At 36.3% G+C, this 25498-nt stretch overlaps 1 protein-coding gene across 7 annotated transcripts in view; it reads left to right on the top strand.

Moving 5' to 3' along the window:
* The first annotated feature begins 11958 nt into the window (after positions 1–11958).
* The window catches only part of DPH6 (diphthamine biosynthesis 6), a 197008-nt gene continuing 183468 nt past the window's right edge, over positions 11959–25498 (top strand). For 4 of the 7 annotated variants that reach the window (XR_003515801.2, XM_027571277.2, XM_027571276.2 and 1 more), the window contains exons 1-2: positions 11959–12098; positions 15613–15707. Coding sequence is in view for 3 of the 7 variants with exons in the window: in XM_027571277.2 (XP_027427078.1) it covers positions 12076–12098; positions 15613–15707 (118 nt within the window). In the remaining 4 variants the exon portion in view is untranslated. Of the gene's footprint in view, positions 12099–12247; positions 12636–13905; positions 13953–15612; positions 15708–25498 lie in introns of those variants that run through there. The other 3 variants (XR_003515803.2, XR_003515805.2, XR_003515804.2) reach the window with 3 other exon arrangements.

The following is a 25498-nucleotide window of genomic DNA, read 5'->3' as shown; positions in this document are numbered from 1 at the left end:
AGGCTAAGAATTCTATGACAATCTATAAGTCAGTTTTAATTTTATGTAAATCAAGAAACACCTTAGAAGGTTGCCCATCTGTTTAATTCCCAATAACCTTATGATCACTTAGTCATTGGCACATGTCCATGCTAGTCAAAACACCCTGATTACCATTCTGGAAACTATGTCCTTTTAGAATAATCATGCCATCTTGTCTCACAGTTAAGAATATACACCTGGCCCTACTACTTTGGGATCCCATTTTTTTCTGTTCAAGTCAGGGAGTTCATTTTCATGGCACCACTACCCATAACCATCATTAGCTGTTAGAGACAGCCACCACAGAGATTTTCAAGGATGTGGCTGTTCCCCTCACCAATGCATTTTAATATGTTTTGAATGAAAGAAGTGACCTCAGGATGTTCTGGGGGTAACGAAGGTGAGAGGACAATAGAGCCAATGGAACATTTTAAATCTGTTCTAACATTCTCATTTCTCTAAGGTATCAAATTTCCTTTCCTACATTATGTCAGGTCTTAATCTCAACCTCATTGACTATGGGCAACTGTTAAGTCCAGGCTTCCATACCAGCCAACTATGAGACTCACTCCCAACTGTTCTTGCTAAAATACTAAACCTCAAATCCCAGTAGAGGTCACATACATACATTTAGCATATTCTGGTGGTTCTCAAACTTTAACATGTACCAGAATCACCCAGAGGATTTGTTAAAACAGATTTCCGAGCCTCATGCCCTAGAGTTTCTGATTCATTAGGTATAGGACAGGACTTGGGATTTGCATTTCTAATAAGTTCTCAGGTGATAACTGATGCTGACTGGCCCAACAACCACACTTTGAGAATCCCTGTCCTAATTCAATCTTACAGTTCATTCGCCTCAACCTAATCTCTTTAGAATTCAACCTAATTTATGCCTGCCAATTCTTGCTTATACAAATTGGTAAGATGATCTCCCCCCAGAGCAGACCTTGTAATTTTCCCTCAGGGTTCCACTGGTATTTAATTCTCTTTATGGCCCTAAAAGCAATAAGGGGTGTTGAATGAGGGAGGAGTGTCTTGAGAAGAAGTTACTGAAGAGTTTTCCTACAAGGAAAAACTGGTTTTTCAGACAATGGAAGAGAGCTGCTTTCACTCTCAAGGCAGGTTCAAGACAACTGGAGGTTCTAAATTCTCAGCCTTACCTATGCCTGCCCAAATGTCCCACCTCAAATCTCAAGTGTTTCACTTCTTCCCAACAAATGCCCCTACCCTAATATAAGAGATGGGAATTCTAAAGGTGGACCCTAGGTTAGAAAATCTTCCTTAAAACTTCCATAGAAACTTTCTGATATTCCTTTCATGTTTTGGTTTAAGAGTTCAAGCACTAAGCTTCACTTTTTCTTTCTTACAAGCTTTACAACAAAAAGATAGCCAACCCATCTCTAAATCTTTTAATCATCATTGCAGCTGTAGTGATCAAATGTCACAACCACATTATCTCCTAATGCCTTGCCCCGGTTGACATTCCACCCAGTACCAATACCAGTGATTATTTGAGTACTTGTGTTGTCACTGCACACCATGAATTACATTTTATGACTTACCTTCTTCACTTAATTATCTACTCAATAAACTTGTTCAAACTGAGTCACTTCATTTTTGCATACCAATATGATCTCTTTAATAATTGCTTCCCCAGTTACTTTGCTTCTCAGTGTTCTTCACAGGAGTTCAAAATGTGGTTTAGAAGTATTTAACATCAATATCTGAAAGTCCCTTATGACAATATTCAATGACAAGACGACTCATTGAAGTATAATTTCCTAAAAATTAAGAGGAGCAGCCTGCATCTAAGCATCCAGATTACTTTGCTTTTGGTGTCTATTCTATTCATTCTTTCACTCATCACTTATCTTTAAGCACTTCCTATGCACCAGGCAAACAAACAGGAACTGGAAATATAACAAAAAAGAGGTGTGTACATTCTTTTGTTTGCCCTCCTAAGACTCATTCCTCATCCTTCTCTGCTTTGCTCTGTGCCTGTAAGGGGTTGACCTCTGTGAACTGTATCAAAAGGCTTCCTTATCCTCTGACTTTCTGTGAGAGTCAGCCAGTGGGAGGCCCTCATAGGAGTTGGCAGAGCAGATGGAGAAAGAGACCAGGGAATTTCTTCCCCAGGGATTTCCCTTTTTTGGTGCACTATTTCGGTAGTGGCTGTCCTCTCTAGTATTGCAGCTCCTATTGAGTGGCCCCTCTTCTATCGCTCTAGTCTCTAAAAAAGATCTAATGAGGGGAACCTGGGTGGCTCAGTTGGTTAAGCAACTGCCTTCGGCTCAGGTCATAATCCTGGAGGCCCGGAATCGAGTCCCGCATCGGGCTCCCTGCTCGGCACAGAGTCTGCTTCTCCCTCTGACCCTCCCCCCTCTCATGTTCTCTCTATCTCATTCTCTCTCTCAAATAAATAAATAAAATCTTTAAAAAAAAAGATCTAATGATATCATTTTCTTCCCTTGTCTCTTCAGATATATAGGTACTATTATCTTCACAGTATTGCTCGTTCCTAGGTGTCTCAACCTCCCTGGGTGATTACTTAATCCTGCCCATAACACACACACACAAATAATCCTTTCATTCAATTTCTTTCAAATTCCAGCTTCCTGCCATTAGCTTGACTGGTGCAATAAAACAGGACATTCTTTGCCTTTGTGAACCTGAGATTGTAGCGGGAATATAGACATTTAATATGTTACAACCAAAAAGCACAAGGTACAATGGGAGGGGTATCTTGCCTAGCCTCCCATATCCAGGAAGGTTTATTGTATGAGATGTTAAATATCACATAGTCAAGAGTAAAGAGGTAAGTATATGTGTATTTAAGTTTTAGCAAATAGAGTCTTCTGTGTCTTTGCATCAAAGAGGTCTGTAAACTAAAACTATTTGAGGATCTTGAAAAGTGACTTTAAGGAAAAACATTTGCTATTTTTGTAAGTGTTAAGATGAGGTAAATTTTGCCTTATTCAATGTCACAGTTAATTTTCTTTGATCTAATGCCTTTAGAAGCCTTTCCTACACATGCTTTCCTGGTTGCTGCCCACCTATATCGGAAGGATTATCTCCTCCCTGAGATAACTCAGTGGCCTCCTAATTTCAGTGACCTCTAAAATCTCAGTGGTTTGCAACAAGAAAGGTTCACTTCTCAGTCATGGTAAATGTCCAAACAGCTAAGGGCTCTGTTTCAAGACCTAGGCTTTTAGAGCAATGGCTGATGATTGTCAGTCTCTTGAGACAGGGAAAAGAGAATCAATGAACCATGTACTGGCTCTTAAGGACTCTTCCCAGAAGTGAATTCTATGACCACTGCTCATTTCATTGGCCAAAACAAATCACTTGATCACTGGGCAGCGATCGATGGTCTCTCAGCAAGGGACTCCATAAGAGTCCTTCTTTCCATAAGGAAGGAAACTAGAAAATTTAGTGTACAGTAATAAAAGCTACTACATTTACCAGATGGAATCTTGACAATGGATGGAAATCAGGTAGTTTTGAAAAGTCTTGGTAAGTCTTAGGAAACAAAAGTCTTTTCCATGAGATACAAAATTAATACTGAATATTTAATTACATCTAACTTATATGGGCAAAATGTTCCCATCCATTCACACTCATTAGTATTCTACACTAATAGCATTAGAATATTTCAACTGATTGACAACACTTACTATGCATTTTATTTTATTTTTTTAAAGATTTTATTTATTTATTTGACAGAGCGAGAGAGAGTGCAAGAGGGAACACAAGCAGGGGGAGTGGGAGAGGGAGAAGCAGGCTTCCCGCTGAGCAGGGAGCCTGATATGGGGCTTGATCCCAGGACCTGGGACCATGACCTGAGCCAAAGACAGAAGACTGAACCACCCAGATGCCCCCTTACTATGCATTTTAAAAGAAGGCAGAATTAAGGACATATAAATTTTCTTTTGCCTGAGAGGGGCAAAGGAATTAGTGATAAAGAAAAAGAAAGAAAATCCTATAAATAAATCAAGTAGGTTAATTTATTTGTTCTTTATTAATTTATAACTCCACCTTTTATTTTAAAAAATACTTGATGGGATTTTAGAGAAAGATTCTTCCTAAATATTTTTATTATCAATATTTTAAAATGTCAAATCAAATTAATATCCACCACAATTTTCCAAAGAATTTCTTGTCTGTAAAAAGCATTCATTTTTCCAGGTCAAAATACAAAATTACATGCACTCAAAATAATTATGTTAAAATTATGTGTGTATATGTACAAACAAAAATTAAATGTGGAAAAATTAAAATAAATGTTTGTAAGGAGATACAGAAGAATATTCTTTTGTTTAATTTCTGAAATTATAGTGCCAGTTGCATGATAAACTGTTTTAAGTATTCACTATCTATTATTTATCAACAAACATCCCTCATTAAAGGAACACCTGGGTGGCTCAGTCGGTTAAGCATCTGCTTTCAGCTCAGGTCATGATCCCAGGGTCCTGGAATTGAGTCCCGTATCGGGCTCCCCTCTCAGAGGGGTCTGCTCCTCCCTCTCCCTCTGCTCCCCCTGCTTGTGCTCTCTCTCTCTTGCTCTCTGACAAATAAATAAAATCTTAAAAAACAAAACAAAACCATCCCTCATTATTTTGATTCCATAGATGCTGATAAACTAAATTTTGCTTGCTTAAAAATCTTACCTATTTCATTTGTCATGTTTTTTATTGCAGATAAGTTAAATCATACCAACTCTATGTTCTCCTTCCTCACACCTGAATAGTTCTCAAATATCACTGATTCTTCACGTATGTGCACATACTCAGATAATAGATGATGAAAAACCATATTAGAATTATGTACACACATAATCCAAAATACGCATTGCTAAACACAATAAAATTTTAAATATCCCAGGTTCTATAAAAAAAAAACAACACCAATGTACAGAAATCTTGATGAAATAAAGCTCAAAGTGAAAAGGCCATAAATAAATGTTGTTTGATCAAATTCTAATGTATTCTATAATTGTAATGAAAATGTTCCAAGTTTAAATTCTCCTTTCATATGCTAGTTTTTCCAGTTCTTCTTGGAAACTGCTCCACTTCAAAGAAATATGGGTTTTCCATTTAAATAAACTAGTTTATTTAACTATTCCTTCTGCCATTGAGTCACCATTTAGAATTTAGTTTGTTGGATTTTGAGTTCATCTAACTACTCAGAAATACATAGCTGGACAAAGTTATTCATAAGACTCTTCTAGAACCATGAGATATTGCTATGAGTGACTGCAGGCTATATATGTTCCATGATGAAAAAGAAATGACACATGGGCATGATGCTTACAATGCTACCAATATTTTCAAAGCTGTAGTCAACTACTTTCAAATGATTGATTTAGAGTCTAGGGCATTTATATGTTTGGACAATATTTTAGAGGAATAAAAATAGGTGTAACATTGAATCTGATGTCATCATATTTTAAGCTCATTTTATAGAGAAGTACTTAATGAAGAAAATCACTGATTGAACATGCCTTTCTCTACATTTCTCGAGAAATGTTCTTTTCCAATGAGGTTCTCTAAGGAAGACTTTCTTTTTTTAATGGATTATTGCTACAGCTCTAGAAATTCAGAATGTGTGAGAGTATACACCATTACTTTTTCAAAATTACAGAGTAGACAGTTTTATGATTCTGAAACATAATCTGGCTTGAAAGTCAGGAACCTGGGTTCTAGTTCTAGCTTGGTCACTAACACACTGTGCAGCCAAGCACTAATTACCTGATATATCTATGTGTCTGTTCTTTCGTTAGTAAATTGAAAAAAAATTTCTTCAACCTATTTCAAAGGGATATTATTAAGATATATGAAACAGAACTTGTTAAAATACTTGGAGCTTGTCAAAAGATGATCCATAATTCCACTTTATAATTATAAAGCTATATATCCCACCAGACCAGAATATCTTCCTAAATAAGAATAACAATGAATACAATTATAAAGAAGGAATCTGGAAAGAAACTTTTCAAATAGGGAATATGAAAAACATCAATTTATCACTTAAAAAAACCTCTTAAATTCTATGATGCAATTTTATAGACAAAACATCTGGCAAAGGAGCTTGGAACTGGTTGCAGATATTACTCTTAGCTCCAATGCATTGAATAGGTTAACAATGAACTTCAAGAAGAATTTCATCATCCATCTCCAACTTGTTGAGACACCTTGAAAGTAGAAACTGTAAGACTTAGTTACAGACTGGGGAAACAAAGGAGAAGGGGAAGTTAAGATTTAGTTTGGAGACTAAATAGTTGGAGGAACATGTCCTCAAAAAATAACAAACTGGTAGAAGTTTGACTTGGAATAACTGGTGGGACTGTGATATGTCAGGATATTGACCTTAGTTTTGAATGTGCTGGAAATGCAGGTGTCCAGAGTTCTTTAAACTTTCCAATCATATTTTGAGGAGTTTTCACTTAGCCATGTTAGCTAGAATTTGGAGCCCTAGTGTTCTTGATGGAGACCTTCAAAAAAACTTCATTCTTTACCATACAGTAGTTAAAAAGAATGAGATAAATCTATATGTAGTGATACAGAATAATGTCCTAGATATATTTGGAAGAATAAAGTACACGACAGTGAATATAGTATACTCCCCTTGGTGAAAAATAAAAGTGATATATGCTTATATATTCATAAACTCATTCTGGAAAGATACAGAAAAATGGGTAATGTGTTGCCTCACAGGAAGGGATCTGGGGGATTGGAGGTCTAAGGAAGCAGAGAGACTAATTTTATTCCTTGCTCTGAAAACTACATTTTCTGATATGTATATAGTCACTCACTCCAGCTTTCTTTTGACCAGTGTTTGCATAGTATATGTCTTCTTTCCATCCTTTTACTTCTAACTTGTCTGTGACTTCATGCTTATACAGTGTTTCTTGTAAACAGAGTAGTTGGGTCTTGCTTTTTTGTTGAATCTTTCAACCTGTATTTTAGGTGTTTGGACATTAACATTTAATGGGATTATTGATATTGCTAGATTTAAATCTACCAGCTTATTTGTTTTCTGTCTCATTTTTTTTTTTTGCCTTTTCCTCTTTTATTCTTGCCTTCTTTTGGGCTGAGTATTTTTATATGAACCCATCTTCATCCCTTTATGGCTTATTAGTTATAAAGCCCTGTTCTATAATTTGTAGTGTTTGCTTAAGAGTTTGCATGTGACAGATACTGTGACCAGTGCATTTATTTATATTTAATCTTCATTTCATAAGGTAAGCATGGATATCCCTATTTTACAGCTGGAGGAAAAACATCTTGCCAAATTACAAACTAATATCTCAGAACCAGAATTCAAACTCAAGCATGCCCAACTCCAAAACATATTTTTAGGAAAATACTGGAATAACTTTTCAACCTTTGATATAGTCAGGAGTCCACAAAAAGGACACAGGCTAAAAACAGGGTTGGTATTACATTTTAATTTATTGAATATACACATAGAGACTGTAAAGGGATAAAGGGTCTAAATGTAAAGATTTGTCAGAATTTGGAAATAAAATCAACACATATGGTACTGTTATCTTTCTCTATGAAATTGGGTATAGTAAAACAGAACAATGAAAAGACACACAGAACAGTGAAGAAATTAGATAACTGCAAAAGTAAAATCTTACCCTTAAGGCAGTTTTAAAATACGTTGTTGATAATATTAATGTGTAATGCAAATTGCCTTTCAGATATTATAACTGACTGGTGCCTAAAATCAATATAGTATTTGAAACTGTAAAGCAACTAAAGATGGTTTTGGAGGCTTTGGCTCCCCTAAAATGTCTAATACTACCCTCGAATAAACTCACAACTTAAATAAGAGTATTGCTTACCATACAAATGCAGATTCAAGACAAGTCCCCTTGCCTCCACTTTTAAATACATAGCCCCTCCTAGAACATCTTAGAAACAGAATTCCAGAACTCCCATTGTTTGGGAAAAAGAATGAAAGAAAAAGGATATCCCACCAATGGCTACAAATACTCTAGTCTCCTTCAAATTTTATTTCCTATAGTACATATACATATACTCATTTTGAGAAAGTGAATTAATGGAGTATCATTTATCAAATAATAAAAACTGGCTCCATCCTTATCAATAACTTACTGACAATTTGTTAAGACATTAATTGCATATAAAAATTTTAACAAATTTTAAGTGTAGAGTTTGATGAATTTTGGTAATTGCATACCATTGTATAACTACTGCTATTAGCAATATGTAGAACAGCACCTTCACTATAAAAAGTCCCCTCAAGGCCTTTTGCCATTGATGACCTCTCCTCATCCCTGACCCCAGACAACACTGATCCTCTATCACTAGTAGCTTTGCCTTGTTTAGAATTTCATACAAACAAAATCGTCCTTAATGCAGTCTTTTGTGTTTGACTTCTTTCACTTGGCATGCTTTTGAAATTCATCCATATTGTTGTGTGTATTGCTGAGCAGTATTCCATGGTATACCATTTGTTTATCCATTCACCCATAATGGAGATTTGGGTTGCTTTTGTTTTCAGCTATTATAAATAATGCTGCTATAAACATTCATGTAACACATTTTTTTTGCAGGGACATATGTGTTTATTTCTCTGGGATAAATACCTAGAGGTTGCTGGCGTGGTGGGGGGTGGCAGGGTTGGGGTGGCTGGGTGATAGACACTGGGGAGGGTATGTACTACGGTGAGGGCTGTGAATTGTGTAAGACTGTTGAATCACAGACCTGTACCTCTGAAACAAATAATACATTATATGTTAAAAAAAAAAAAAAGAAGATAGTAGGAAGGGAAAAATGAAGGGGGGGAAATCAGAGGGGGAGATGAACCATGAGAGACTATGGACTCTGAGAAACAAACTGAGGGTTCTAGAGGGGAGGAGGGTGGGGGGATGGGTTAGCCTGGTGATGGGTATTAAAGAGGGCACGTACTGCATGGAGCACTGGGTGTTATACGCAAACAATGAATCATGGAACACTACATCAAAACTAATGATGTATGGTGATTAACATAACATAATAAAATAAAAAAATACAAAAATACTGTTGCTTATTATTTAGATTTTTACAAATTCAGATTGACTCTCCTTCAAATACTATTCTAAGTTTAAATGAACTCTTCATTCTACATTTCTTACTCCAACAGGACCAATATGAAACAAGTAGTGTAAACATTCCTGTTCCTCATCATGTGATGCTGTAAAAGTCATTTTGCATCGGTGTGGCAGCCATGGAGGTGACCCACTCAGATATCCTTTCAAAAAACACCTGCTGTGGGAAGCACAGATGACTGACCCCTTTCAACTGCCATACTTTTGGATCCACTGTGGAGTTCATAGCATACCATGCCTCGCCGGGCTACTCCCAGAATATGACTGAACATAGAAGGGATACTAACTGGCCTTTCTGGTCTGCAATGCCTCTGCTAGCAGTGCTAACTCTACAAGCACAGAATCCCATCTAGCACAGCATTCATAAATATACCCATTTCACAGAGAATGAAGTACAGGAATGGGCCCATTTCCATGAGATCTAATTGTTGTATCATATACTGTACTATTTACATGAAACTGTCCTCACAGAGTACTGGAAAAGCCTACTGAAGTTAACAGCTAGGTCAGCAGCTCAAAGACAATACTCAACAATGATGGTGCACCATCCTTCACGATATAGTATAGGCACTAAATCAGAGATCTCTGTATGGAACTATGTTTCCAATAGGAAAAATATATGGATCAGGGAACTAAGGGGTGAAAGCAAGAATGGTCTCATTTACAATCACTCCCAATGACCCAGGGGGGAATATTGTGCTTCACCTCCCACAACTGAGCAGAGTTAGAAGTCCCAGTCTTCAAGGTTTTCTTTCTTACCAGGGGCACAGCAGTGGGGATCTATTGAAATATAAGATATTTAGTGGTAGGACATTTTTAACCTTTTGCACCCAGGGGCCAGCAACCAAGGATAATTGACCCTTATTAGCGAGAAGAGATGGGGCTGCTTTCACATAGCAGAGACGAGGAAGAATAGTTATGGAGCCCAGGTGATCTACTTGGGTGCCTCCTGGTATTCCCTTGCCCAATGGTACCTGTGAATGGATATACCCAATAACCCTGGACTAAGAAGGGTATGATAACTAAAGTCTACAACCCCTTAGGAATGAATGTTTAAGTCATTATCACCTCTATTCCTCAGTTCCCTTTCTCTGGCAATAAGAATATCTTCTTTATCCCTGGTACAGGGAGGGGACCTTCTGTAGGGGAGTTTTACTCCCTCCTTTCAGGAATAAAAAGGGTCAGAGTGCCCTTCCTGCATCTACTGTTTCTCAAGTGCCTTTAATGTAAAATAATCAACATGTTGAAGCAGCATATTTTGGGTAACATGCTCTGAACTCCTCCTGTCTTGTTACCTTTGTTTGTAAGGTCCAATTGTTCCTCCTGCTCTTTTCTGCCCATCTTTGAAATCCTGCTCTCATTCTAGCATTTACCCTCTTGGGTTCAACTCATGGGGTTCTTGACATATGCATTACATAACTTGTTACTTCCAAAATATGTCCTTTTGTATTGTGAATATCTGTTTAATAGATTTGTCTTATGTCCTCAACTACACTATAAACTCTTTAAATACTTGACTCATTTGGTAAATATCCACAAATGCATAATTTTAAAAATGCATCATTTTAGATGCTTAAGTCACTGCTGACTGTCACTGCTGTAGTCACTCATACGAAGAGTACTGGAGTTAATAAGAACATTACAGTATAATTAAATTGAATGACTGTTATATACTGGGCATAATTCTAAATATCTTACATATATTATTTAATTCATGACTTTGGTACCATCCTTCATGGTTTTCTTTCTTTCACATCCCATATCTAATCCGTCCATTTAAATTGACTCTACCTTGAAAATAGACCTAGACTCCTCCTACTTCTCACCAAATTTACTAGTACCATCCTGGTTCCAGGATCCATCATTTCTCTCCTCATTGCTGCATTAGCCTCCTAATAGATGTATTCTTAAAAGCTCTAGCTTTTCCTCCTGCCTGGAGCACACCCCTGGTTATACACAGCTAACTGTCCTCTTTTAAGTTGCCTCAACTCCCACCTTCCCAGTAAGTCCTATCTAGCCCTTTAATTCTGCAACTTGCCCTTCCGCCTACTCCAAATCCTCCCTACTTCCTGAATCCTCTCAATCTCTACTTTTTTTTCATAGCACTTATCACTTTTTAACATACTATATAATTTTCTTAACCTGTATATTGTCTGCTCTATCCACCCTATATAAACTCTAGGATAGTGATCCTTGTTTTATTCACGGATGTATCCCAAAGGGCCTAAATCAGTGCCTGGTACACGAGAGGCATTCAATACTTAGTGAATGAATTTGGAAGCTAGATTTTCTTTTTTCTTTCTTTCTGTTCTCTTTCCCCGGCTTCTCAGCTTCTGTACTACGCAAAGGGCCAAACCCCAGGGGGCTTCGAGGTCAGGTGGCTTCGAGATCAGGGGGCTAGCTCCAGACTTAGATTTATAATACAAAGGAGATATAAGGTTAAAAAAAAAAAAAAAAAACAAAGAGTGCAGTTAGTTTTTTTGCAGGTGACTAAGGAAGTAAAGGCAAACTTCCTCTCCCTCTGCACGTTCAAAGTGTTTCAATTTGCAGCACAAATGACTTTGAATATTCTCCTACCGAAACAAATACACGGCCACCGCACTTGGGCTCGGCGACGCCGACCCTGCCCTTTCCCGAGCAGCTTCAGTGCCCTCACTTAGGTGGTCAGGACGTGCCTAAACATCATTCTTTTCCGGGCCAGGAGGTCCCCGTCACAGGGACGAGGCGCCGACGTGGCGCATCCTCCCCGGCCGGGCGTCTGGCAGGCAGTCACAAGGGTCGCCGTGCCGGGCCAATGACAGGCGGCGAGGCGAACACCCGCGCGAGGCCCCGGGGCGCGTCACGGCGGGCGGCGGCGGCGGCGGCGGCGGGTTACGGCCGCAACTTCCCGGCTCCCGCCGTCGCCCGCCGCACGCACGCGCACTGTGCCCAGCATGAGGGTCGCTGCTCTGATCAGGTAACGCGGCGCCGGAGCGGCCTTCCTCCCCACCTGCCAGCCTCTCATCCTTTCCTGCTGATTGGTGGGAGCTGCAGCTACCGCTTTCGGCTGCGCGGTAAAGAGAGTGTGCGGGAACCGCGTGTCGGGGGGTCCAGCGGCTCCTCCCGGCCACAGGAAGAGGCGGAGTTTTCAGGCCATTGCCCTCGGTGTTCCGCGGCGCTGGATTCGGCGCTGCTCCTGTCTCCCTGTCCCCGCCTCTCTGATTTTCTGACCCTCAAACTTGGATTCACCGGCGGAACTTTAAAACCCACCCATGTCTGGTTTCTCTTGCCAGAGCACTGGTTTCATTGTTCTGACTCGGCCCAGGGTCGCATTCTTAAAAAGTGTAACGGACAGTGACGTTTGAAAGCCACGGTTTCACTTAGTCCTCTTCCATAGTTCCTTCAGTCTTTCTGGTCGGTCCTTCGGGTCCGCCTTTATCCCCCGAGGCTGTTAATAGCTCCAGGCCCCTCCCACTTAAGGAGGCCACCTCTCCCTCACCAGCTTATGACAAAGGTGTGTTTTACCTTGGGGCTCAAGTACAGGAAAAGGGTCTCTTCCCTCGGGATTAAAATGGAATTTTATCAGTTTTATTCTAAAGCCAGTTGCTTTTAATACACTTTAAGTGCTTTTAGATTGACCTATGGTAACATAGTCTATTCCAAAAGAAGTTTGAAGTCTATAGTAGCTCATCATATTTAGGTGTCTGAAGTAAGTCCTAAAATAACCTAAGACTGGCCAGTTTAAATGTGTCCATATGCAATCTGTAAACTGAAGCAAAAGTAAACAGTACCATTTAAAAGGGAATTTAGAGTGCAGTACTTGAAAATTTGATGAGATTTGGACCTGTATAGAATATATGAGATGCACCACAACCATGTTTTCTTTTGTAAGCCCATTGAAGATTTCATAAACTTTTTTGTTCAATGATCTAATTAACTGATACTGGCTAACAATAGTGACCTGTTAAGAACTCTTGATGTAACATTCTGATCTCTTCTGTAGTGTCTGGAATATTCCAATTTATTTTACTTCGATGCCATTTTTAGGACTCTATAACCTCAAAATAATTACTGTTATTCAGCAAATTTTCTTCTGTAAGTGATTAATCTCTGACCACTGTGGTCTTCATTTGATCAAATAGACAAGAATAAAAAGTAGTCCAGGAAATGAGTAATTCACATCATATGCAGTTTGCCAGTTTAACCACTGAAGTGAGATACACCAACTGAAGATTCAGATCTTGGAAGGAAGGATACAAGATTGCTGTAATCCATTACAGTAAATATTCAGTAATGTGCATATATTACTGTTAAGATAAAAAAGCAAATTACTTAAAAATGGCAGTGTTGGAAAATTCTTGCTAAATTGTAGGATCTGTATAAATGTTAGGAGAATGAATGCTATAAGTATGAATATATAACATAATTTATATGAATATGAATGCATACATTTATATGAATATACATTTGAATATATATGAATTTAAACTTAAATACAGTGAATCTATTTGTAATATATCTTGTGTGTGTGTGTGTATGTGTACTAAAATGAGAGATGGAATATGTTTGTGTGCTCTAAGGAATAAATGAAACCAAGATTTTCACATATCTTTAGAACATAAAGAACATTATTCTCCTTATACACAAAAGATTGAATTATTCAGTTTCACAGTTGAATGACATACCGAGAATTAGCTAAACCATTCTCTAGTTTTATAATGAGCACATTGAGTGACTTTGCTTAGTATACCAGAGTTGGGAACTAAAATTCTCATCTTTTGTAGGACTTCTCACCTAACATATGCTTATGTACTTCATAATGTTCTGAGAGGTGAGTGAGTTACTCAGCGTTTCCCAAACCTTTTGTTCTTACAGTCTTTATTGGACACTAGTGTTCCATAGAACACAGTTTGGGAAATACTGTGTTTTTGTTTTTTGGTTTTTTTTAGATTTTATTTATTTAGTAGAGAGAGAGAGCATGAGCAAGGGGAGTGGCAGGCAGAGGGAGAAGCAGACTCCCTGCTGAGCAGGAAGCCTGATGCAGGGCTTGATTCCAAGACCCTGGGATCATGACCTGAGCCAGGGGCAGACACTTAACCAACTGAGTCACCCAGGCGCCCCTAGGAAATACTATTTTAAAACCATGTTTGAAATTTTAGCATATTTTCAAATGAATTATAAAGCTAAGTTCTGATTGTGGATGTATACCCTTTAATCTTTAATATTCTGAAGAATTAGAATTGTGGTTATATACCTGTTAATCTTTAATATTCTAAATATTCTAAAGAATTAGTCAAATCTTTTTGTCCTGAGAAAATAGAGCAGTGAAGTTCAATAGGGGAAGTTGTGGAAGATGTAATAGGGGACTATTAGAATCTGAGGAAAGGGAGCATGATGTATAATTTCATTATGCCTCTTGAGATCTCCCATGAGAAGTTCTGGAATGGTAGTTACTGATTGGATGTAGTAGAGGCAGATAAATGTTGGGAACTAAAATACAAAGCAAAAGGGCCAGCTTCTAGGCAAAGCAGTCCCTTTTTAAAAGTTTCTTGGGCTGTAAGTATATCTGACTATTGCCTGGAGGGACACTTGCAGATTTTAGGCAAAAAATAGAAAGAATGGAAAAGGAGGGGAAGAAAGAGAGGCAATGATAATGAAGGAAGAAATATGTCTAGCGAGAAACAGCCGATTTTAAACCAAAATAAAGGTTGCCATTCAACCTTGTTATTAGATGAACTTGTCATAAAGGTTGCTGTTGGCATAAAGGTTGCCATTCAGCCTTGTTAAAGATGAAACTACTTGTCTTGACTAAGTGATTTGCCCCTGCCCTCAGGAGATTTGGTCCTAGAATTTAGAAGTTCCTTTCAATCTGTTTATTAGCTCTAAGGCTCAAGCCTATCCTGCCATCATATATACAGTGATGGCTAACGTACTGATTGTACGGATACTTAACTTCAGCATTTTGTTTTCTGTCTCTACAAAATGTGAACCCACAAAGTACATCAAACTTTGTCATTAGATTGGATCTCAAATCTTTAATTTGAGCCTTTCATTGGTGATGGTGGCCAATTGTTAGATTTCTTACAGTAGACTTCTTACAGTAGTAGAACAGATTTTTTTCTACTTTTCCATAGAGAATTTCATCTAAGGAATATATATAATATAAAAATGAAATCATTTTTTTTATTTTCAAAGCACTTTGTATATAAAGGAAAGGCACTATTATAAACCAAAGAGTTACCATATTTTGTTTAGAATGCTCTTTGTTAAAATGGCACATAATTTCATAAGCCTTTTATGAGTAGCAACCTCAGGCATTCAGATTCATTTGCTCAATGCTATGGAAATTACATGTGTTTTTTTTTGTATTTTAATTGTATAGCAGTCCCTCAAGTATTTGGAAAAGTTGAATAAATATATTTTGATATCTAATGATTCTATGTTTAATAATGGTCAGTAACCTGATACTTATCTTTTTATTTCTTTTTTAGTGGTGGGAAGGATAGCTGTTACAATATGATGCAGTGCATTGCTGCTGGGCATCAGATTGTTGCTTTAGCAAATCTGAGACCAGCTGAAAACCAAGGTAAGTGTATACCTTTATTTGGAAATTCTCTAAATGACTGGGACTCCAACTTCGTAATTGTGTTCTATTGTGTGCAGCCTGCAAAGACAAAAATGGAACTAATATATATTTAGCACCTAATTAGATGCTAGGTTCTATGCTAAATGTTTTTAATTGCATATCTTTTATTCTTCATAAGAACTCCTAGAGAGTTTTATTAGACAAGGATATTGAGACTCCTAGTTTTATAAATTTGTCCAAGGTAAATAGCTAGAATAAACTTGCAGAGCTGAGACTTGAACCCTTGAATCTCCTTACTTCAGAGTGTACTGCTGTTCCACATTTCCAGGTGTTGTAACCAACATACAGGTAGATAAGACACAACCTCTAGGAACTTGGGAAATAAGACATACATTGATAAATGATCCATCTTAGATGTAAGCTAAACATGTAAGACTTGAGAGAGGCATAAAGCAACACATTTCTACTTTTTATTTGCCGTGATAACAAGGACATCCACAGATAATTCACAGATCTCATTTTAACTGTGTTTTTCACTTTTCTTCCCAGTGAAATTTCCCTCATCAGAAATTTTTCCCTGTGTCCTTCTCTGTGTCCAAGTTTCCTCTATAGATAAGAACATGAGTCATATTGGATTAAGAGTCCACCCTAATGATCTCATTTTAACTTATTACATATGCAGTGACCCTAGTTCCCAATAAGATCACATTTTGAACTCTGGATGTTAGGATTCAACCTTCAACAATTTCTTTTATTTTTTTGAGATCTGATTGACACATAGCATTATATGAGTTTTAGCTGTACAACATAATGATTTGGTATTTGTATATATTGAAAAATGATTGCCATAATAAGTATAGTTAACATCTATCACCACACCCGGCTGTACTTTTTTCCCAATTAGAATTTTTTTAAAAAGAAAAATACTCACCAATTTGCCTTTTATACTCTTCTTTTACACCCATATAACTATAGATATTAACTGTTAAAGTAAAATAGGGAGAGATTAACACTTGTCTGACTTTATTTAAACTGCTTCTCCACATGGCTCTTCTAGTAAGATCTTTTTATCATCCCCTTTACTCAGCTTTTTTCAAGACCATGCTTTTGTTCTATTGTTATTTTAGGATGAATTAAATGAGTAGTATATGTGAAAACACTAATTAGAGTTCCTGGCATGAAGTAAGCATCCAGTAAATTTAGTTGAATCTGAATCTAGTGCTAAATATGTCCCTTTTTTCTTTCTTCCTTCCTTCCTCAAGACTGCCAGTCTGTTGAATTTTTGTTTTTATATCATTTTACAGTTGTTGTCTATTTATTTTGTCTTTGATTTTTATCCCCAAATAGATTGCTTATAAGATTCTTGAGAAGAAGGTCAGATCTTCTATGTTTCTTTAATTGCACCTCAGCACTTGGGACAGCTCTGTGCCTCTAGTAGGCATTCACTCAGTTACTGGTGGGCAGATGAATAATGACCTAACCAGAATTAGGCCTGGAAGAGCAAGCAATTATTTCAATCAGATATTTGAATTTTCTTTCCTTCACAATTAAGACCCAAGTAATGCTGGAAGTGAAGTGGGAAGATAGAGGTTAGAAATATTTTATAGGAAGAAATAGAAAACAGGTCTTATAGAGGTTAACACGTACTCTAGGATTTTGCACTAGGATTTCAATGACGAATAATAACAGCATTTTAGAAATAAGGTGTTTGGAAAATGACCTCCTTTTTCTGACTTTAAATAATAAAGAGAAAATTCTTTGATTAAGGGTGAGTGGGAACTATACTGTAACTTCTATATTATAAAAGAAGAAGCAGAATTTTGTTACAGGCTTATGTTCTGTTATCAAAGGAAAAAAATTCCCTTATTGCCTATGGCTAATCAGCCAAGTGGGTTTTTTAAGCTTTCTGTCTGGAAGGTCTTGGTATTTAAAAGGCAGAAGTTTATATAATATATATAATACATACAATGATATAATTTCCCTCCCTGGAGTTTTGATCTTGTCTTAAGCTTTTCTACTTGAATTATTTTAGTTACTTTGTACTGAATCATTAATGTATAATCTTCCATGTGCTCATGATTCACTGGCAGGTTGGGCAAGATGATAAATAAAGGGTATCTCTAAATTATACCTCAGAATGGAATGGAGACATTTACTTAGAATACTGTTAGAAAAAATTCAATAGTAAATGGAATTAAAATCTTATGAGGTAAAAGCTAGAAAATCAGCTGAAACTATAGTAATTGTAGTGGAAGAGAATGGATGGCTGTGGGTTAGTAGATGGGAAAGGTTTAGCTAATCTTGATTTAAAGTCAGCAGGAAGTTGGTGATTATTGAATGTTTCATTGATTGACTTCCTTTCCCCCCATCCAAGCATGTTGTAAAAGGAACCTTAATGAGGAATGACTGGTAGAGAGGACTCCAGTATGAAACTGGTTAGAGTGAATTCATGGCACTGGGTTTTCAGTGGGTAGTCTGCAAAGGAATTTATTCCCATCAATGGGGATAATGTGAACTTGTCATAAAATTCACAAAACCATCTCTTTAAATTTGTAGTAGGAACTTTTGTAAAATGTTAATTGAGGTGCTTCAGGCAACAGTGGAGCCTTTTGATTTTATTTGATCTCAAACCATTGTTGCAATGTAGATTCCATTAATACAAGTTATGTTGTGGTTAGGACTAAATGGAGCCTTAAAGGAAAATTGTTTTCTAGGTTTTTGAAGTCAGTAAAATGTTGTTGTTGTTGTTGTTGTTAAGATTTATTTATTTATCCTAGAGAGACAGAGAAAGAGTGAGAGCACAAGCATGTGAGCAGTGGGGGTTGGGGGGATTGGGAGAGGGAGAGAGAGAATCCCAAGCAGACTCCCCACTAAGCACTGAGCCTGACGGGGCTCAAGACTGAGACTGACACGAGCTGAAAACAAGAGTCAGATGCTCAACCCACTGAGCCACTCAGGCATCCCAGTCAGTAAAATGTTTTAATTATTATGCTAACATCAGGAGGTTTTTTGCTGAGAAGCTCAGAGTTCTTAAATATATAAATTCAGTTGTATCAATATTCTTTAAAATTAATACATTTAAAGATCCAGTGTAAGTCTGAGATGAGGATAAGCTGAAAGGTTTTTATGTGACTTTGGCTATATCTTTTACTTCCTACTGAGACCAGGAATAGATAGTTATGTAATAATAATGCAAGTACATGGAAGCCAATCTGATGTGTGGATTGGGTTCAGACCTGGTAAGCAAAAATGTGATGGCATATGGTGACAGTTTTGATTACAGAAGGGGCCCTTAAAGTAACAATTTTCATCCCTTTTTATAGTTTATCCTTCATACTCACATTCACTGGATATTCTTGGCATATATGCATACATACAGGTCAAACAAATTGTTTTGTAAGCTTTTTTTTTTATTGTGAACATCTTCCATGTCATTAAATATTATCCCATCACAGCATTTCCTAGGTATCTTCTTTGAAACACAAATACCTGATGAAATGTAAGTCTTCTAAGGATACATAAATTTCAGAGATGGTTCGTACTCTCTACCCTTATTGGAGCACCTTAAAGCACGTTAGCCTAGAAAGAATTCAGCAAAGACACCTACTGAACATGGTTATCCCCATTTTTAATAAACTTATTTGACCATGGAATCCTTTTTGCATATAGTACCTATTAATATCTCATGGGATTCCTATTCTATAGAACATGATTTAGAAAATGCTCCTTCTTCATTTGCAACAACATGGATGGGCCTAGAGGGCATTATGCTAAGTGAAATAAGTCAGACAGGGATAGACAAATATTATATGATTTCATTTATATGTGGAATCTAAACTAAAGAAATGAACAAACACAAAAAACCAGACTCTTAAAATACAGAAAACAGCTAGTGGTTGTTGGGGAAGTGGGTGGAGGGATGGATGAAATAGATGAAGTAGGTTAAGAGGTACAGACTTATATTTATAAAATGGGGTTCTAAAGCACGGCATAGGGAATATAGTCAATAGTATTGTAATAATGTTGCCTGGTGGCAGATGACTATGTTTATTGTGTAAGCACTGAGCAATGTATAGAATTGTCAAATCAAAACTAATATAACATTGTATGTCAATTATGCCTCAATAATAAATTAAAAAAAAAGAAAATGCTTGTCTTCAAAATTATATTAATGGTTGTATAGTATTTCATTATATGAATACATTTTAATTTTTAGTGTATTATAAATAATGCTATGATGAATATCTGCAAATAATATCTTGTACATTCATGATTCTTTTTTCTAAAAAGTAAATATGTGAGATCAAAAAGTGTTCCAACATATTTGTAAGTTTATTTGTATCATCAAAAAGTCTGATTTAACTCATCTATTTTGAATATTTTACCTATATCAATATTTGTGAAATCTTGTGACAACCAGTGATTGTGTTTACTGCTTACCTTAAGTTATGTTTCTGTACTCATTTTTAACTGCTCTAACAGTATTGAATTTCTTTTTTTAATTTTTATATTTTTTATTTAATTTTTTTTTAAGATTTTATTTATTTATTTGACAGAGAGAGACACAGTAAAAGAGGGAACACAAGCAGAGGAAGCAGGAGAGGGAGAACAGGCTTCCCGCAGAGCAGGGAGCCTGATGCGGGGTTCGATCCCAGGACCCTGGGATCATGACCTGAGCCAAAGGCAGACGCTTAATGACTGATCCACCCAGATGCCCCTTTTTTCCTTTTTTTAGATAAACAATTTTATTTAAAATATATTACAAAACTTATGGGTCCACCTGAGACATGGTGATTTATTGTTATTTTTTTATTGAGATAAAATTGGTATATAATATATTAGTTTCAGGTACACAACATAATAATTCAATATTTGTTTAACCTACAAAATAATTACCACAATACATCTGCTTACCATCTATCACTATACAATTTACCACCTTGACCCATTTTGCCCATCTGCCTTCAATTCCCTTTTCCTCTGATAACCACAAATCTGTTCTCTTTATCTGTATGGTTTTGTTTTGGGTTTTTGTTTGTTTGTTCATTTGTTTTGCTTTTTAAATGCCATATGTAAGTGAGATCATTTGATATTTGTCTTTCTCTGTCCGACTTACTCCACTTAGCATGATGCCCTTGTATGTGGCAATATATATTGCCACATCTTCTGTACCCATTTGTCCATTGATGGACACTATTGTTTCCATGTCCTGGTTATTGTAAATAATGCTGCAGTGAACATGGAGTTGCATATATCTTTTTGAATTAGCATTTTTGTTTTCTTTGGATGAATACCCAGAGGTGGAATTGCTGGATCATATGGTAGTGCTAGTTTTAATTTTTTTAGTAACCACCATACTGTTTTCCATATTAGCTGTATCAATTTACATTTCCACTAGTAGTGTAGGAGGATTCCCTTTTCTCCGCATCCTCTCCAACTCTTGTCATTTTTTTTTATCTTATTAATAATTGCCATTCTGGCCAGTATGAAGTGCTCGTTGTGGTTTTGATTTGATTCTCTGATAATTCATGATGTTTAACATTTTTTTCATGTGCCTGTTGGTCACCTCTATGTCTTCTTTGGAAAAATACCTGTTTAGATCCTCTGACCATTTTTATGTGGATTGTTTGGTTTTTTGTTTTGTTTTTGCTCTCAAGTTGTATAAGTTCTTTATATATTTTGGCTATTAACCCTTTATTGGATATATGATTTGAAAATCTTTTCTTCCATTCCTTTTTCATTTTGTAGATAGTTTCTTTTGCTATGTAGAAGCTTTTTAGATAGGTGTAGTCCCATTTGCTTATTTTTGCTTTTGGAGTCAAATCCAAAAATTCAATGCCAAGACCAGTGTCAAAGAACTTACCATCTTTGTTTTCTTCTAGAATTATTATGGTTTCAGGTCTTTCATCTATTTTGAGTTCTAATTTGTTCAAGTCTTTAATCTATTTTGAATTCATTTAGTATATGGTATATGTAGTTTTATTCTTTTGAAGGTGACTGTCCAGCTTTCTCAACACCATTTATTGAAGAGACTATCCTTTCCCCAATGTATATTCTTGGCTCCTTTGTAGTAAAGTAATTGGCCACTATGTGTGGGTTTATTTGTGGGCTCACTATTCTTTTCCACTGCTCTATGTGTCTGTTTTTATGCCAATACCATATTGTTTTGATTATTATAGCTTTGTAGTACAGTTTGAAGTCAAGGAGCTTGACACCTCCTTGTTTATTCTTCTTTCTCAAGATTGGTTTGGCCATTGAGGGTCTTTTGTAGTTCCATATAAGTTTTAAAATTATTTGGTCTAGTTCTGTGAAAAGTGTCATGGGAATTTTGATAGGTAATGCATTGAATCTATAGATTGCTTTGGTTTAGTATGGACATCTTAACAATGTTAATTCTTCCGACCCATGAGCATGGAGTATCTTTCCATTTATTTGTGTCCTCTTCAGTTTCTTTCACCAGTATCTTTATAGTTTTCAGTTTGCAGGACTTTTACCTCCTTGGTTAGATTTATTCCTAGGTATTTTATTCTTTTTGATGCAATTGTAAATAGAATTGTTTTCTTGATTTCTCTTTTTGGTGGTTTGTCATTAGTGTACAAAAATGTGACAGACTTCTGTATACTGATTTTGTATCCTGCAACTTTTCTGAATTCATTCATTAGTTCTAATAGTTTTTTTGTGGAGTCTGTAGGGTTTTATATATATATATATCTAGTATCATGTCATCTGCAAATAGTGACAGTTTTACTTCTTCCTAATGTGGACTGTTTTTTCTTGCTTACTTGCTGTGACCAGGGCTTCCAGTACTATGTTGAATAAAAGCGATGAGAGTGGCGGGGTGCCTGGGTAGCTCAGTTGGTTAAGTATCGAGCTCTTGGTTTTGGCTCAAGTCATGATCTCATGGGTTGTGGGATCGAGCCCCGTGTCGGGCCCTATGCTCAGTGCAAAGTCTGCTTGAGATTCTCTGTCTCTGCCCCTCTCTCTGCTCATGTTCTCTCTCTATGTCTCAAATAAATAAAATCTTTTTTAAAAAAGTGATGAGAATGGGTGTCATTGTCTTATTCCAGTCTTAGAGGAAAAGCTTTCAACTTCTCACTATTGAGTATGATGTTAGCTGTAGTCTTGTTATAAATAGCCTTTATTATGTTGAGGTACATTCCCTCTATATCCATTTTGCTGAGAATTTTTATTGTAAATGGATGCCAAATTTTGTTAAATGCTTTTTCTGCATCTGTTGAGGTGATCATATGATTTTTAGCCTTCATTTGTTAATGTGGTGCCTCATGTTAATTGATTTGCAGATGTTGAACTGTCTTACTACCCTGGAGTAAATCCCACTTGATCATGGTGTATGTTCCTGTTAATGTATTGTTGAATTCATTTGGCTAATATTTTGTTGAGGATTTTTGCATCTGTGTTCCTTAGGGATATTTGGCCTGTTATTTTCTCATTTTGTGGTATTCTACTCTGGTTTGTTATCAGGGTAAAGCTGGCCTTGTAAAATGAGTTTGAAAGTGTTCTTAAGTTTTTTTGGAGGAGTTTGAGAATGATAGGTATAAAATCTTTTTTGAATGTTTGGTAGAATTCACCAGTGAAACCATTTGGTCCTGGACTTTTGTTTGTTGGGAGGTTTTTGATTCCTGATTCAATCTCCTTACTAGTTGGTACTTTCTTCAGATTTTCAATTTCTTCAAGATTTAGTCTTGGAAGACTGTATGTTTCTAAAAACATCCATTTCTTCTACATTGCCCAATTTCTTGGCATGTAATTGTTCTTAACACCAATGATCCTTTGTATTTATGTGGTATCAGTTGTAACATGTCCTCTTTCATTTCTGATTTTATTTATTCAAAGTCCTCTTATTTTCTTGCTGACTCTAGCTAAAGTTTTGTCAATTTTACATTTTCCAAGAACCAGCTCTTAATTTCATTGATCTTCTCTTTTGTCTTTTTAATCTCTATTTCATTTATTTCTGCTCTACTCTGTGTTGTTCCCTTACTTCTAACTTTGGGCTTTGTTTATTCTTTTTCTAGTTCTTTAGATGTTAAGTTAGATGATCTATTTGAGATTTGTCTTGTTTCTTGAGGTAGGCCCATATTGCTATGAACTACCCTCTGATAACTGCCTTTGCTGCATCCCATAGATGTTGGATTGTTGCATTTCCATTTTCATTTGTCTCAAGGTATTTTTTGACTTCCCCTTTGATTTCTTTATTGACCCATTAGTTCAGTAGCATGTTGTTTAATCTCCACATACTTGTGATTTTTCCAGTTTTCTTCTTGTAATTGATCTCTAGTTTTCATACTGTTGTGGTCAGAGAATATGCTCAATATTATTTCAGACTTCTTAAATTTATTGTATTTTTTTGTGGCCTAATATGAGATCTATCCTGGAGAATGTTCTGTGTGCACTTGAGAAGAATGTGTGTATTCTGCTGCTTTTGGATGGGATGTTCTGTATAAAATATCAAGTCCATCTGGTCTTATGTGTCATTTAAGGCTGATGTTTCCTTGTTGATTTTTCTCTCTGGATGATCTATTTATTGATGTAAGTAGGGGTATTAAAGTTCTCTACTATATTGTATTGCTGTTAATTTCTCCTTTTGGTCTGGTAATATTTGATCTTGTAATATTTATATAATTAGGTGCTTCTCTGTTGGCACACAAATACTTACAAATTTTATATCATCTTTTTGGATTGACCCTTTTCTCATTGTATGATGCTCTTTGTCTTTTGTTACTGTCTTTGTTTTAAAGTCTATTTTGTCAGATACAAGTATAGCAATACCACTTTTCTTTTTGTTTCCATTTGCATGGAATATCTTTTCCATCCCTTGATTTTCATTCTTTGTGTGTCCTTAGATCTAAAGTTAGTCTCTTGGGGCACCTGGGTGGCTCAGTCATTAAGCATCTGCCTTTGGCTCAGGTCATGATCCCAGGCCCCGCATCAGGCTCCCTCCTCCGTGGGAAGCCTGCTTCTCCCTCTCCCACTCCTCCTGCTTGTGTTTCCTCTCTCGCTGTGTCTCTCTCTGTCAAATAAATAAAATCTTTAAAAAAATAATAAAGTTAGTCTCTTTTAGGCAAAAGAGATGAGTCTTGTGATTTGCTTTTTTTTTTAATAAATCCATTCAGTCACACTGTGTCTTTTGATTGGAAAATGTGGTCCATTTATATTTAAAGTAATTATTGATAGGTATATAACATATTCTCATTTTGTTAAGTTTTCTGTCTTTTTGTAGTTTCTCTCTGTTAATTTCTTCTTTTCTTGCTGTCTTCCCTTTTGGTTTAATGCCTTTTTTTAGTGTTATGTTTAGATTCCTTTCTTATTATTTTCTGTGTATCTACTATAGGTTTTTGGTTTTTGGTTTTTGGTTGTTTTTGGTTAAGTTTCATATATATATAACAGTCTATATATAGCAGTCTGTTTTAAGTTGATAGCAACTTTAATTTGAATGCATTCTAAAAGCTACATTCCCTCCCCCACATTTTATGTTTCTAATATTGTACATCTTTTAATTTTGTATATCCCTTAAATGACTATTGCAGTTATAATTTTTCTACTTTTGCTCTTTAGCCTTTAAGCTGATTTTATGTGGTTAATTTACTACCTTTACTATTTATTTGCCCATTAGATTTTTACTTGCATATGTGTTCTAGTTATTAGATAGTGCCCTTTCTTTATACCCTAAAGAAGTCCCTTTAAAATTTTTTTTTTAAAGATTTTATTTATTTATTCATGAGAGACAGAGAGAGAGAGAGAGAGAGAGAGGCAGAGGGAGAAGCAGGCTCCCG

Source organism: Zalophus californianus, chromosome 6, assembly GCF_009762305.2.
Source record: "Zalophus californianus isolate mZalCal1 chromosome 6, mZalCal1.pri.v2, whole genome shotgun sequence".
In the NCBI taxonomy this organism is placed as follows: Eukaryota; Metazoa; Chordata; class Mammalia; order Carnivora; family Otariidae; genus Zalophus; species Zalophus californianus.
Note: the sequence above shows the minus strand (reverse complement) of the source record. Positions and strands in the feature narration are given on the sequence as shown.